Raw genomic sequence first — 12,366 nt, 5'->3', positions numbered from 1 at the left:
GTTGTCAGAAAAAACTGGTGAACCTGATGGAAACTTTGACAGACTCTAACGCTAGTATGAACAGAACCTAATTTACGTAATAATTGAGGTATATTTTGTGAAAATGCCTCATGATGTCTGAAATATGGCGCGTAAATTAAGGCTTTGGCCTGTCACATATATGCTCAACATTTACAATTTGTTTAGGCCTTTATTTTTTATTCTTTACCCTTAACCCCTAGGCGCACCATTACGCAACTGTACATCCATGTGGCCAGTGTCTTAGTGCACAGGGACGTACAGTTACTGCGTGGTTCCCGGTGCACACTGTCGGCGACCGTGTGCACCGGGAACCGGGAGGCCAGCTGTCCCTGACAGCTGACACTCCACTGTATGCCGATCAGCGGCTCATTTCCGCTGATTTCGGCATTATCCCCTTAATTGCGGCGATCGATTGCAATCACCGCATTCAGGGGTTTCTAGCAGATCGGCAGACCTCACAATGAAATCGTGAGGTTTGCAAATGGCTAGCATGGCGATCGGAGGCCAAGTAATGACCTCCATGTCTGCCATGTACGGAAGCCTATCAGGATCAGCCTCCTGATAGACTTTCTGTCAGAGTGACAGGACGTCACTTCCGTTCGCGATGCACACTGTCGGTGACCGTGTCGGTGACAGTGTGCATCAGGAACCGGGAGGTCAGCTGTACCTGACAGCTGACTCTCCACTGTTGCCGATCAGCGGCTCATTGCCGCTGATTTCGGCAATTAACCCGTTACATGCGGGGCTCAATTGCGATCTCCGCATGTAGGGGATTGGAAAAAGATATTTTTTTTCCTATAATATGTCTCTTATTATAGGGAAAAAATGAAACAGTTAAAAACACAGTACACATATTTGGTATCACCGCGTTCGTAATGATCCAATCTATAAAACTATAATGTTCTTTTTACCGCACGGTGAACGCCGCAAAAAAAACAAACTAAAAACAATGCCAGAATCACTTTTTTGGTCACCACCCCTCCAAAAATATAGAATAAAAAGTGATCAAAAAGTCGCATGTACCCGAAACTAGTACCAATAAAAACTACAACCCGTCCCGCAAAAAAAAAGCCCTGACACCGCTTTGACTGAAAAATAAAAAAGTTACGGCTCTCAGAATATGGTGACACAGAAAATAAATTATTTTATAAAGAAGTGATTTTATTGTGCAAACGCTGCAAAACATAAAAAAAACTATATTCATATGGTATCGCCGTAATCGTACCGACCCGCAGAATGAAGTAAATTTGTCATTTATAGCGCATTATGAACGCCGTAAGAAATAAAGATTTTAAAACGCCAAAATCACTGTTTTTGGTCACCAAATCTCTAAATAAAATGTAATAAGTGATCAAGAAGTTGCATCTACCAAAAAATGGTACCAATAAAAACTACAGCTCGTCCTGCCAAAAATAAGCCCTCACACCGCTCAATTCATGGAAAAATAAAAAAAGTTATGGCGTTTGGAAGGCGGGGAGTGAAAAACTAAAATGAAAAAGCAAAAAAGGATCAGTCCTGCAAAGGTTGATTAATTTCTATTAAAAAAATAAATTATTACCACATGTGGGGTATTGTCATACTCGGGAGAGATTGCGTTACAAATTTAAGGCGACTTTTTCTCCTTTATCCCTTGTGAAAATGAAAAAATTCAACATTTTAGTGGACAAAAATGTTTATATTCATTTTCACGGCCTAATTCTACTAAATTCTGCAAAAGACCTGTGTGGTATAAACGCTTACTATACCCCTAGAAAAATTCCTTGAGGGGTGTAGTTTCCCAAATGGGGTCACTTTTGGGGTGTTTCCACTATTTTGTTCCCTCCAGGGGGTTGCAATCGCGACATGGCACTAAAAACCAATCCAGCAAAATCTGCGCTCCAAAATCCAAATGGCGCTCCCTCCCTTCTGAGCGCTGCCGTGGGTCCAAACAGCAGTTTATTACCACATATGGGGTATTTCCGTAATCGGGAGAAGATGCTTTACAAATGTTGGGGTGCATTTTCTTCTTTATTCCTTGTAAATATTACAAATTTATGTTTTTTCAGGAAAAAAAAGTAGATTTTCATTTTCACAGACTAACTCCAATAAATATAGCAAAATACTTGTGGTGTCAAAGTTCTAACTATACCCCTAGATAAATTCCTTGAGGGGTCTAGTTTCCAAAATGGTGTAACTTTTGGGGAGTTTCCACTGTTTTGGCACCTCAAGACCTCTTCAAACCTGATATGGCTAAAATATAATCTAAAAATAAGCAGGCCCCAAAATCCTCTAGGTGCTCCTTTGCTTCTGAGGCCAGTGTTTCGGTCCATTAGGGCACTAAGGCCACATGTGGGATATTCCTAAAAACTGCAGAATCTGGGCAATAAATATTGAGTTGTATTTCTCTGGTAAAACCTTCTGTGTTACACTATGTTTTTTTTTTTTATTACAAATGAATTTCGGCAAAAAAAAGAGACATTTGTAAATTGCCACTCTACTTTGCTTTATTTCCTGTGAAACGCCTAAAGGGTTAAGAAACTTTCTGAATGCTGTTTTGAATACTTTGAGGGGTGCAGTTTTTAAAATGGGGTGATTTATTGGGGGATTCTAATATATAAGACCCTCAAAACCATTTCAGAACTGAACTGGTCCCTGTAAAAATAGCCTTTTGAAATTTTCTTGAAAATGTAAGAAATTGCTGCTAAAGTTCTGAGCCTTGTAACGGCCTAGAAAAATAAAAGGATGTTCAAAAAACAATGCCAATCTAAAGTAGACATATGGGAAATGGTAACTAGTCTCTATTTTGTGTGGTATTACTATCTGTTTTACAAGCAGATACATTTAAATTTAGAAAAATGCACATTTTTGCTAATTTTGTCTAAATTTTGGTGTTTTTCACGAATAAATATTGAATTTATCGACCAAATTTTTCCACTATCATAAAGTACAATATGTCACGAGAAAACAATCTCCGAATCGCTTGGATAGGTAAAAGCATTCCGGAGTTATTACCACATAAAGTGACACATGTCAGATTTTAAAAAAATCGGCTGTGCCACAAGGCCAAAACAGGCTGCGTCCTAAAGGGGTTAAAGCGACATCCTGACATGTTCATTTAAGTAAATACTTGCATTCTCCATAAAATAATGATTCTGGGGCAACTTTTCTTGATATTATGGGTTGCTGTCCTCTGTTATTCCTCCTAGAATTTTTTTAATAAATTGACAACTGAATATTACCAGTTGCTGGTGTGTCTACACAATCTGACACTGCAATCCTTGCTGATATAGGGCATACTGTGTAGGGACACAGCTAGTTGACAAGCATAATGGTAACACCCAGTTGTCAATTTTTTCATACGTTTGGAGGCATAACAGAGGAACGGCACAGTGAAAAGTTAAAAAAAAAAAAAAAAAGATGCTTCTGGATTGCCTTCCCCATAAAATGACAAGTATTTCCAAAAACAGACCCGTCGGGAGAGGTGTCCGGTCCTCTTTAAATACAATAATTATTTTGTTGGTAGTTTTGCATAAAGGTAATGGTCATTTTAAAATTGTCATTCAGTTTATTAAATATCCTGTACCTGATATATTTAGTGTCGCTTTTACATAGTTTGTGGATATTTTATATTGTATTTCCCACTTAGTACTATTGTTTTTAAATGCACATCTGTATTTAACTTCGTAAAAATTGAAAACCTCATGCATAACATTCAAGGTAACTTTTTTCTTTCTGCAAGGGGTTGTATCAGAATCTAAAATGATCACCTATCCACAGGATAGGTAAAAATTTTCTGATCGCTTGTACTCCCACCGATCGCGGGAGCAGGGCTTGACTGCAGCGAGGAGAACATTGAGTGGGAGTTGTGGTCGAGGTTTCAAGCTACTGCTCCATTCAAGCTTTACTGCATGCGGTGCAGTAAGGAGGAACTGGGGGTCCCAATGATGGGGCCTCCAGCGATCAGAAAACGATCACCTATCCACACAGGATAGGTAATAATTTTTGATTTTGGGAATACCAACATCTTAACATTATTGGTTTTACATTGTTTCATCTTTTAGGAAAATGAATTACAATGAGTTAACTGCAATTCCTCACCTTGGAGAACCAACCGCTAACATCACGCTTCTCTCACTGTAAGTATACTTTAAACTAGGGTTGTCACGATACCAAAATTTGGAATTAGATACCGATACTTTGTGTAGTTTTGCGTTTAACGATACAAAACGATACTTTGCCAACAATGATAAAAAAGTTCTTTCGTTCTCTGATGTGAGGCACGTGGTGTGATGAATTTTGAACCATATATGTGCCGCACATTAATAATAATTAACCCCATCATGTTTCTCAGTCATAATGGACAACATGGAGTTAACGTGAGAGTTACATGATGGGGTTAATTACTATAATTGAAAAGCACATGGAAGTACTAAATTCACAACACCTCGTGCCTTACATTAGTAAATGAAACTTAGCATTTTTTATTTTATTTGTTTCACAGTGTACACATCATAAATGATGCTATATATTTGTTGTGCAGGTTATGACGGTCGCGACGATACCGAATATGTGTATGTTTTATATATTGAGACTTTAAGTTTAATGTTTATTGTAAAAAAAAAAGTAAAAAAAATTTTTTTTATTTTTTTTCATTTTTAAGCTTTAATGTACTTGCGGATATCTGTATGCCAGTACGTCAGCTGCCCCCCCCCGGTGGACTGTGCCATGCAGCCGCCCCCAGGATCCCGTCAGCGTTGATGCTTTAAAGTACCTCCGTTCATCGTCCTAAGGATGCAGATACTATTGAATGTGGCGTCGCTACCGCTATAGCGGTCATAGCGGCACCACCCCATGCCGCGGGCCTCTTTTCAGTCGCTATGGCTGCTACAGCGGTAGTTATGCCACTGATGGCAGTATTACACAGCCGCAGCCCCACTCTAACTAAACTCCTGTGTTACAATACTAAGGCTATGTTCACACGGGGTCTTTTGCCGAGTTTATTGACGCGGAAATCGCGTCGCAAAACTCGGCAGAAACGGCCCGAGAACGCCTCCCATTGATTTCAATGGGAGGCGTCGGCGTCTTTTTCCCGCGAGCAGTAAAACTGCCTCGCGGGAAAAAGAAGCGACATGCCCTATCTTCGGGCGCTTCCGCGTCCGACCTCCCATTGACTTCAATGGGAGGCAGGAGAAAGCGTGTTTTATGCCCGCGGCGCTCAATGGCCGCGGGTGAAAAACGGCGCGATAATTGCTATTCACACGGAGTATTTTGGGGGAGGAATATCTGCCTCAAAATTCCGTTTGGAGCTTTGAGGCAGATATTCCTCCCCCAAAATACTCCGTGTGAACATAGCCTAAGGGTGCACGGCATCGAAATAGTATTGATATTTTGATTCATCGTGCAACCCTACTTCAAACACTTATTTACGCATGGACAGAATATGAATGCCCTCAGATTTTGCTACACATGAATGGTATTTTGAAAATCTCATTCATGTGTGGTACTGTAATTTGTTGCACATTTTCGGTGCAGAATGTGCACTCAAAATTTCCAAAAAAAAGCCACAGCTTCTGAACATACCCTTAGGCTTCGCTTCATTCACACGATTGTAGTCGTTTTTACTGTCCGCAAATACGGAACCGACGGCTGCCGAAGCACCCATAGATTTCTAATGGGCGAGTCCGTAGCGCAATTGTGGACAAGAATAAGACATGTTCCATATATTGCGGATCATTTCTCTGGCCCGGACACGTAATTATACAGAAAGGTGTCTGTGGCCAATAGAATGAATGAGTCCGCAATTTCATCCATAATAACAGACTCCGTAATTACGGATGAAAATGACAGTCGTGTGCATGGGGCCTTCTGAAGCTTTATTTAAAGTTATGTTCACATGGCTTATTTTAGACCGTTTTTTGGGCCGTAAACGCCCGAAAAATCGGAAGCAGAATGCCTCCAAACATCTGCCCATTGATTCCAATTGGGAAAAACGGCGTTCTGTACCGACGGGTCGTTTTTTTTTTTTTTTTTGTTTTTTTTTACACGCCCATTTTTAAAAAAACGCCTGTGAAAAAGAGGTGCATGTCACTTCTTGGGCCGTTTTTTGAGCCGTTTTTCATTGACTATATAAAAACAGCTCCAATAAACGGCCGTAAAAAAACCGCTTCAAAAACCCTGAAAATCAGAGCCTGTTTTCTCTGAAAACAGCTCCGTATTTTCAGATATTTTTTGGGTATGTTCACATGGCTTATTTTCGTCAGTTTTTAGGGCCGCGAATGGCCGAAAAATCGGAAACCGAACGCCTCCAAACATCTGCCCATTGATTTAAATGTGAAAAAACGGCGTTCTGTTCCGACGGGCCATTTTTTTTTTCCGCGGCCGTTTTGAAAAACGAGAGTGGCTTAAAAAACTTCTGACAATCAGGAGCTGTTTTCCCCTAAAAACGGCTCTGTATTTTCAGACATTTTTGCGTTTGTGTGCACATACCCTTACTTACACGATGGAAGACACTTCCTGAACAGTGTTCAGAATGTTTGCCTGTCTTTTCTTAGTAGCTTTGTATGAGTTCATTGAAGGTATGTGTGTTTAGTTGACTTGTGTTAAAAGCTGTTTATGTTTTTTCCCAACAGGGTACACAATAAAATTTCTGAATTGAATGGAGATTTGCTACAGCAGTATCTTTCACTGGAAACCTTAGATCTGAGTTCAAACCTTCTAACTGAAATAAAAATCACATTCTTCCCAAAGATTCCTCTGAAGCATTTGTAAGTTTGTTTTTTAGTTTTTGTATCATTTTAGAGGAAACTTTAGGTTTTTTTTTCCCATTTCTTATTTATTCACACTTTGAATATGATTGAAATGTAATTCTAAGATAAGTTTTTTTTAATAGCAAGAATAATTTAAACCGTTCTGAGAGAAGCTAGAAAATGCTGATACATAGGTCTCTAAGGGTATGTGCACACACACCAATTACGTCCGTAATTGACGGACGTATTTCGGCCGCAAGTCCCGGACCGAACACAGTGCAAGGAGCCGGGCTCCTAGCATCATACTTATGTACGATGCTAGGAGTCCCTGCCTCGCAGCAGGACAACTCTCCCGTACTGTAATCATGTTTTCAGTACGGGACAGTAGTTCCACGGAGAGGCAGGGACTCCTAGCGTCGTACATAAGTATGATGCTAGGAGCCTGGCTCCCTGCACTGAGTTCGGTCCGGTACTTGCGGCTGAAATACGTCCGTCAATTACGGACGTAATTAGTGTGTGTGCACATACCCTAACAGTACAGTCCAGATTATCCTAACCCTGATTTTCATAAATTTGGGAAACAAGTACAAAAAAATAAATAAAGTCCATTTAAATGGGTGTCCCGCCACAGACATTGATGGCATTAACCTCAAGGGTACCTCCAGGGATTGCCTTAAAGGAACAGTGTCATCACAAATATTTTATTTATATGTTAAAGATGTTAGTGCCTTAATATAAACGTTTATTTTCATTTGTGTGTTTGTGTTTTACTGTTTCTTTTTTTCACACTTTTTCTTCCCTATGGGGGCTGCCATTTTTTGTTCCATTTCTGTGTGTGTCGATTAACGACACACACAGACATGGAATACGGCAGCCACAGTCCCATAGGGACTGCGAACGGCTCCCGTCCCATTGACTGCCGTGTACGGCGTCTGTGTGGGAACTGCGCATGCGCCGCTCCCACACAGTCCTATTCGAAATTGGCGCCGTCCGGCGCCATTTTCCTGTGGACCGGAAGTCGCGGCCGGACAGTAATATTACTACTTCCGGTCGCGGCTTCCGGACAAGTGCACATGGGACAGCGGCAGCAAAGGGAGCGGACGGGCCGCGGCGGCAGGAGCAGGTAAGCGATTTCAATGTATGTTAGTGTTTGTGTGTGTTTACTACTGCATGTAAACCTACTACACTGTGGGTTACCTCAAAAAATGGCGACACACAGTGTAGGAGGTTAAACCTTTCAAACCCCTCGTTTATCCCGGCACTAGCCAGGATAAAGGAGGGGGGGATGCTGAGCGCTCACTAGAGCGATAGCTTTTAACCCAATGTTGCAATGCTGCAATTTTGGGAACTAGCTCCAAACAGCTCCATCTAGTGACCAAAAATGGGTAGTATTATAAATTTGAAAAAATTTATAATATTTCCTGACTCGCGAAAAAAATAAAAAAAATTTGAACAATGTTTTATCACCCACACACTAAATGTTTAAATTTTTTAAAAAAAACATGTTTTTGGGGCGATACCATGCCTTTAAAAATCTCTTTGGAAATGGTCCTCATTGTGTAAATTCTAATATAGCATTAAAGGTTTAGTGCTTTATTCTGCTTGGTAACTTTAGGAGTAGGAGGTAGGGCTGGGCGATTTTGCAAAAAAATAAAAGCTAGATTTTTTTTCAACACTTTAGGCGATTTGAATCGGGGCCAAGCAGATCGCACTGAGTGGGCACTTTGGGGAGACATTACATTATATTGTCTGAAGTCTGAGCAGGACCATGTGTATTACTGCCCCCATGATGGTGTTTTAATAAATTAAATTAAGGCCGGATTCACACGACCGTAATTGGACTGTGAAAAACAGTCAGTGTGTCAGACGGATTTCCCAGGCCGACCATGGTACATGTGAACGGCACTCTTGGCATCATAGTCAATTAGGCTACAATCACACAGCTGTAAGATATATTCACACACTGCTGCTTTTTTTTTTTTTTGCCACGATTTTGAGAGTCGCGGCAAATAATGCGATATGACCACAATGTGTGAATATATTCTAATGTGAGCTAGCAGGCTTGTAGATACCATGACTGGGCCGCAGCTTCACTTTATCTGTAACGTGGAGACAATGACAACAGCTTTCTGTGAATTAAAACGGAGGAGAGATCTGCTACATGAACAGCTGAGCTTTTAAGGGAACGTCTCCACAAAGGTGTACTGTTAATAAAGATCTAAGAACACAGTAGGACTTCCTTCAACAAATTGTGTTTGAAGCTTGTCTGTAGAGCTGCCCGCCTCTGCAGCTTTTTTCTTCTAACCCTGCAACGTGTGAGACCTGCCAGTTTCTGCTGATTAAGAATGCAGTCAGCCAGTCAAGTTCTTGCATTTCATTTTGAATAATCTCTTATCAGAATATATGTCTAAGTACAACATAGAAGTACCCTGTAAGCTGTTCATGGCTTCTGCAGAAGTGAAGTTGAAGGTGTATTCCCAGCTGAAAGTTATGGCATATCCATGGGACCCAACCCCTGTTCCACCTAGTGAGGCACCCGCTGGATCCAGGCAGAGAATTAATGGGAGAGGTGTGCTGCTCTTGCCATTCATTCCTTTGGGAGATACGGAAACAGCCGAGCAAGCTCTCCATTCATTCTCTGCCTGGATGTTTCACCTGATAAGATGGGGGGTTGGGTGACCCCTGTTCTGGAGATGGGTGTGGGTCCCAGACCTTCATAGCATATCCTGTGAATAATTCCAATAATACAGATTTGACTTGGATCTCTAAGCTAAAATCACTCTTATTACCAATTCCATGCAGTGGGATAGCAAAAAGTCAGTTTGTATGGATCTCACCACTCCACATGGTTCCCAATTCCCTTAGTCCTCTTGCTTTCGACTCGTTATGGCGTTCCCAAAGGGCGGTAATGATCCCTGTTGCTGCTGGCAATGAATGCCTGCAAGGAAAAGACTTCAAACCTTATTTATTTCATCTGTCACTTACAGCCCATACACAAGTGGTGGAACTTCACTGTTTACAGTGTAGTATGACATTTGCAGCTATATATGGGGAAATGTAGAACACAAAGGGAATTCACTTTTCTGCCTCAATTGGCGTAAAAAAGGCACAAATACATCAAAAGTTGCAATTTTCCCCAAAAATAAGTAAATTGTGACTTTTCATGCATTCACGCAGCCCGTGCCACTTTTCCAGAAAGTGAGTGGGACTTGGCTAAAGGAAACCAGGCTTGCTGCGGCCCGACAAATTTACACCAGAAACGGTGTAAGTTATAGTAAATAATATAGTGCTCGTAACTGGCGTAGATTTCCCTTACAGGCACACGGACAGTCAGAGGTGCATCTAATTTAATAACAGCGTGCCCCTCTTATTAAATTAGGTGGATCACACTTCAGCTATCTTTATATTTAGACTAGCGTATGATACGCCAATCTTAATAAATCTCCCCCAAACACTCTGTGGAACCTGATTTAAAGGGGTTTTCCCATTAGGGACATTTATGACATATCCACAGGAGATGTCATAAATGTCAGATGTGGCTCCCACCTCAGATGTGGGACCCGCATCTATCTGACACTTATGACATATCTTGTGGATATGTCATTAATGTCCCTAATGGGAAAAAACGCTTTTACTATTGTTTTGTTCTTTTTGACTAATCCGTGTCTATCTATTGTCTAAACGTCCCCTCTTGCCTTACTAATCACATCAAGGGGAAAAAAAAAAATTCTTCAAACCTTTTGTTTTTGATAATAGTTTGATTCTCAATGTCATCAGTGTGCGTGCAATTCTTCTTTTTTTTTTTTTAATTTTATTTATTTATTTTTATATACTGTTGGCTGGTTCTTTGGTACATTTCTTATGGAGAAGAAAAAAATTACTTGTGGATATGTCATAGATGTTTCAGTTGGGATTACACCTTTTATATTTACCAGCCAATTATTACTAGATCTATATACTTTTATCAGTTAAAGGCCATGTAGACCTTTTTGAATTTTATTTTTTTTAATAAAAATCTTGCACGGAATCCTGTGTCTGTCCGGTCCATGGGACTGACGTGTTCATTGTCAGTGGGTCATGTGTGTCTCTGACATGCAGGATCAAGCTGCTATTGTTCACATCTAAATTCATCGATTACAGGTGGATCCTGTGTGTCAGAGACACGCAGAACCCGCTGTCACTGAACCCATCAGTCCCATGGACCTGGCGGAATCAGGTCTTCACGCACGGTATAGCTGCTTTGTATACAGAATACAAAGCATCTGTATCTCAAAAAGTAAAAATAATTAATAAAAAGTATTTTGAAAGTTGCACCAATCACACCGATAAACATTTATTAAAAAAAATAAAAATATTCAAAGGTGTACAGAGCCTTTCAATATAAATTTATGCTGGTAAATGCCAAAAAAGCTAGCAAGTACACTTAATGTGTAATTTATAGTTAGTATTGCCTTCTGGGATGCCAGTTAAGGAACAGATTTCCATTTAAACACATCTGTAAACTATAATCTGATCTTGTGTTTCTTAGCGCCTGTTCACATCAGCGTCACTCTTCCGTTCGAGTGCCGCTAGACCTTTCCGTTAGAGGATCCCATGAACTGAAAGGCAAACGGAAACCATTTGCAACGAAACCATTACCAATGCAATCAACAGTAATTCAAACGGAAGCTATGATTTCCGTTTGCCTTTCCATTCATGGGTTCTTAGGGCCGGAAAGGTCTGACGGAACCCATGATCGGAAGGGTTGCGCTGATGTGAACGCACCCTTACACCTCGGATTTTGCAATTGTGTTCCTCGGCTCAATACCAGCATTTTTTTTTTAAGTTGCTTGAGGATAGATGAATTGAACCATTGAAAAGGATTGAATTCTGTTTGCACGACTTCCAGATTTATTCCGTACTCTATTGGTTTCTGTAAAGTTTTGGTTATGCTGTTTGGGAAGGCAAGAGTTATATACAACTAGTTTCTCCTTCCCCCCGAGTGTTGTAGTCATTCCAATCTAATCAGGCAAAATAGGTGATTGTTCATCTCATGTTGGGTCACCAAACCACATATAAACATTGTGCAAAGTTCATACAGCTTTATAGAAGGGTCATTAATCATTTTAGATTATGAAAAAAAATAAACACATGTTCTTCATATTCCTTGTTCCCGGGCTCCAGTCCTAAAGATGATTGACATAATAATAATTCTTTCCCCCTAGAAGACACCACAAGGCTTTCACGCCCTAAGGCCGGATTCACACGAGCGTGTGCGTTTTGTGCACGCAAAAGGCACTCAACAGCTCCGTGTGTCAGCCCCGTATGATGCGCGGCTTCATGATTTTTTGCACAGCCCCCATCATTATGACACTCCGTTTGGATGTTTGTAAACAGAAAAGCACGTGGTGCTTTTCTGTTTGCATTCATAGTTTGACAGCTGTTGCGCGAATCACGCACGTCCCACGGAAGTGCTTCCGCGTGGCATGCGTGATTTTCACGCACCCATTGACTTCAATGCGTGCGTGATGCGCGAAATACGCACAAAGAACGGACATGGCGTGAGTTTTTCGCAGCGGACTAACGCTGAGTAAAAATCACGCAACTGTCTGCACGGCCCTTTAGACTAATATAGGTCCAA

General features: G+C 40.8%; 1 protein-coding gene across 1 annotated transcript in view; it reads left to right on the top strand.

The window, feature by feature from the left end:
• LRIG2 (leucine rich repeats and immunoglobulin like domains 2) overlaps nucleotides 1–12,366 on the top strand; it is an 86,942-nt gene that overhangs the window by 31,870 nt on the left and 42,706 nt on the right. The window contains exons 3-4 of the mRNA XM_075853848.1: nucleotides 4,062–4,136; nucleotides 6,630–6,764. Coding sequence (XP_075709963.1) covers nucleotides 4,062–4,136; nucleotides 6,630–6,764 — 210 coding nt within the window. The remainder of the gene's footprint in view (nucleotides 1–4,061; nucleotides 4,137–6,629; nucleotides 6,765–12,366) is intronic.

The sequence above is a fragment of the Rhinoderma darwinii genome, chromosome 2 (genome assembly GCF_050947455.1).
Source record: "Rhinoderma darwinii isolate aRhiDar2 chromosome 2, aRhiDar2.hap1, whole genome shotgun sequence".
NCBI lineage: Eukaryota > Metazoa > Chordata > Amphibia > Anura > Rhinodermatidae > Rhinoderma > Rhinoderma darwinii.
Note: the sequence above shows the minus strand (reverse complement) of the source record. Positions and strands in the feature narration are given on the sequence as shown.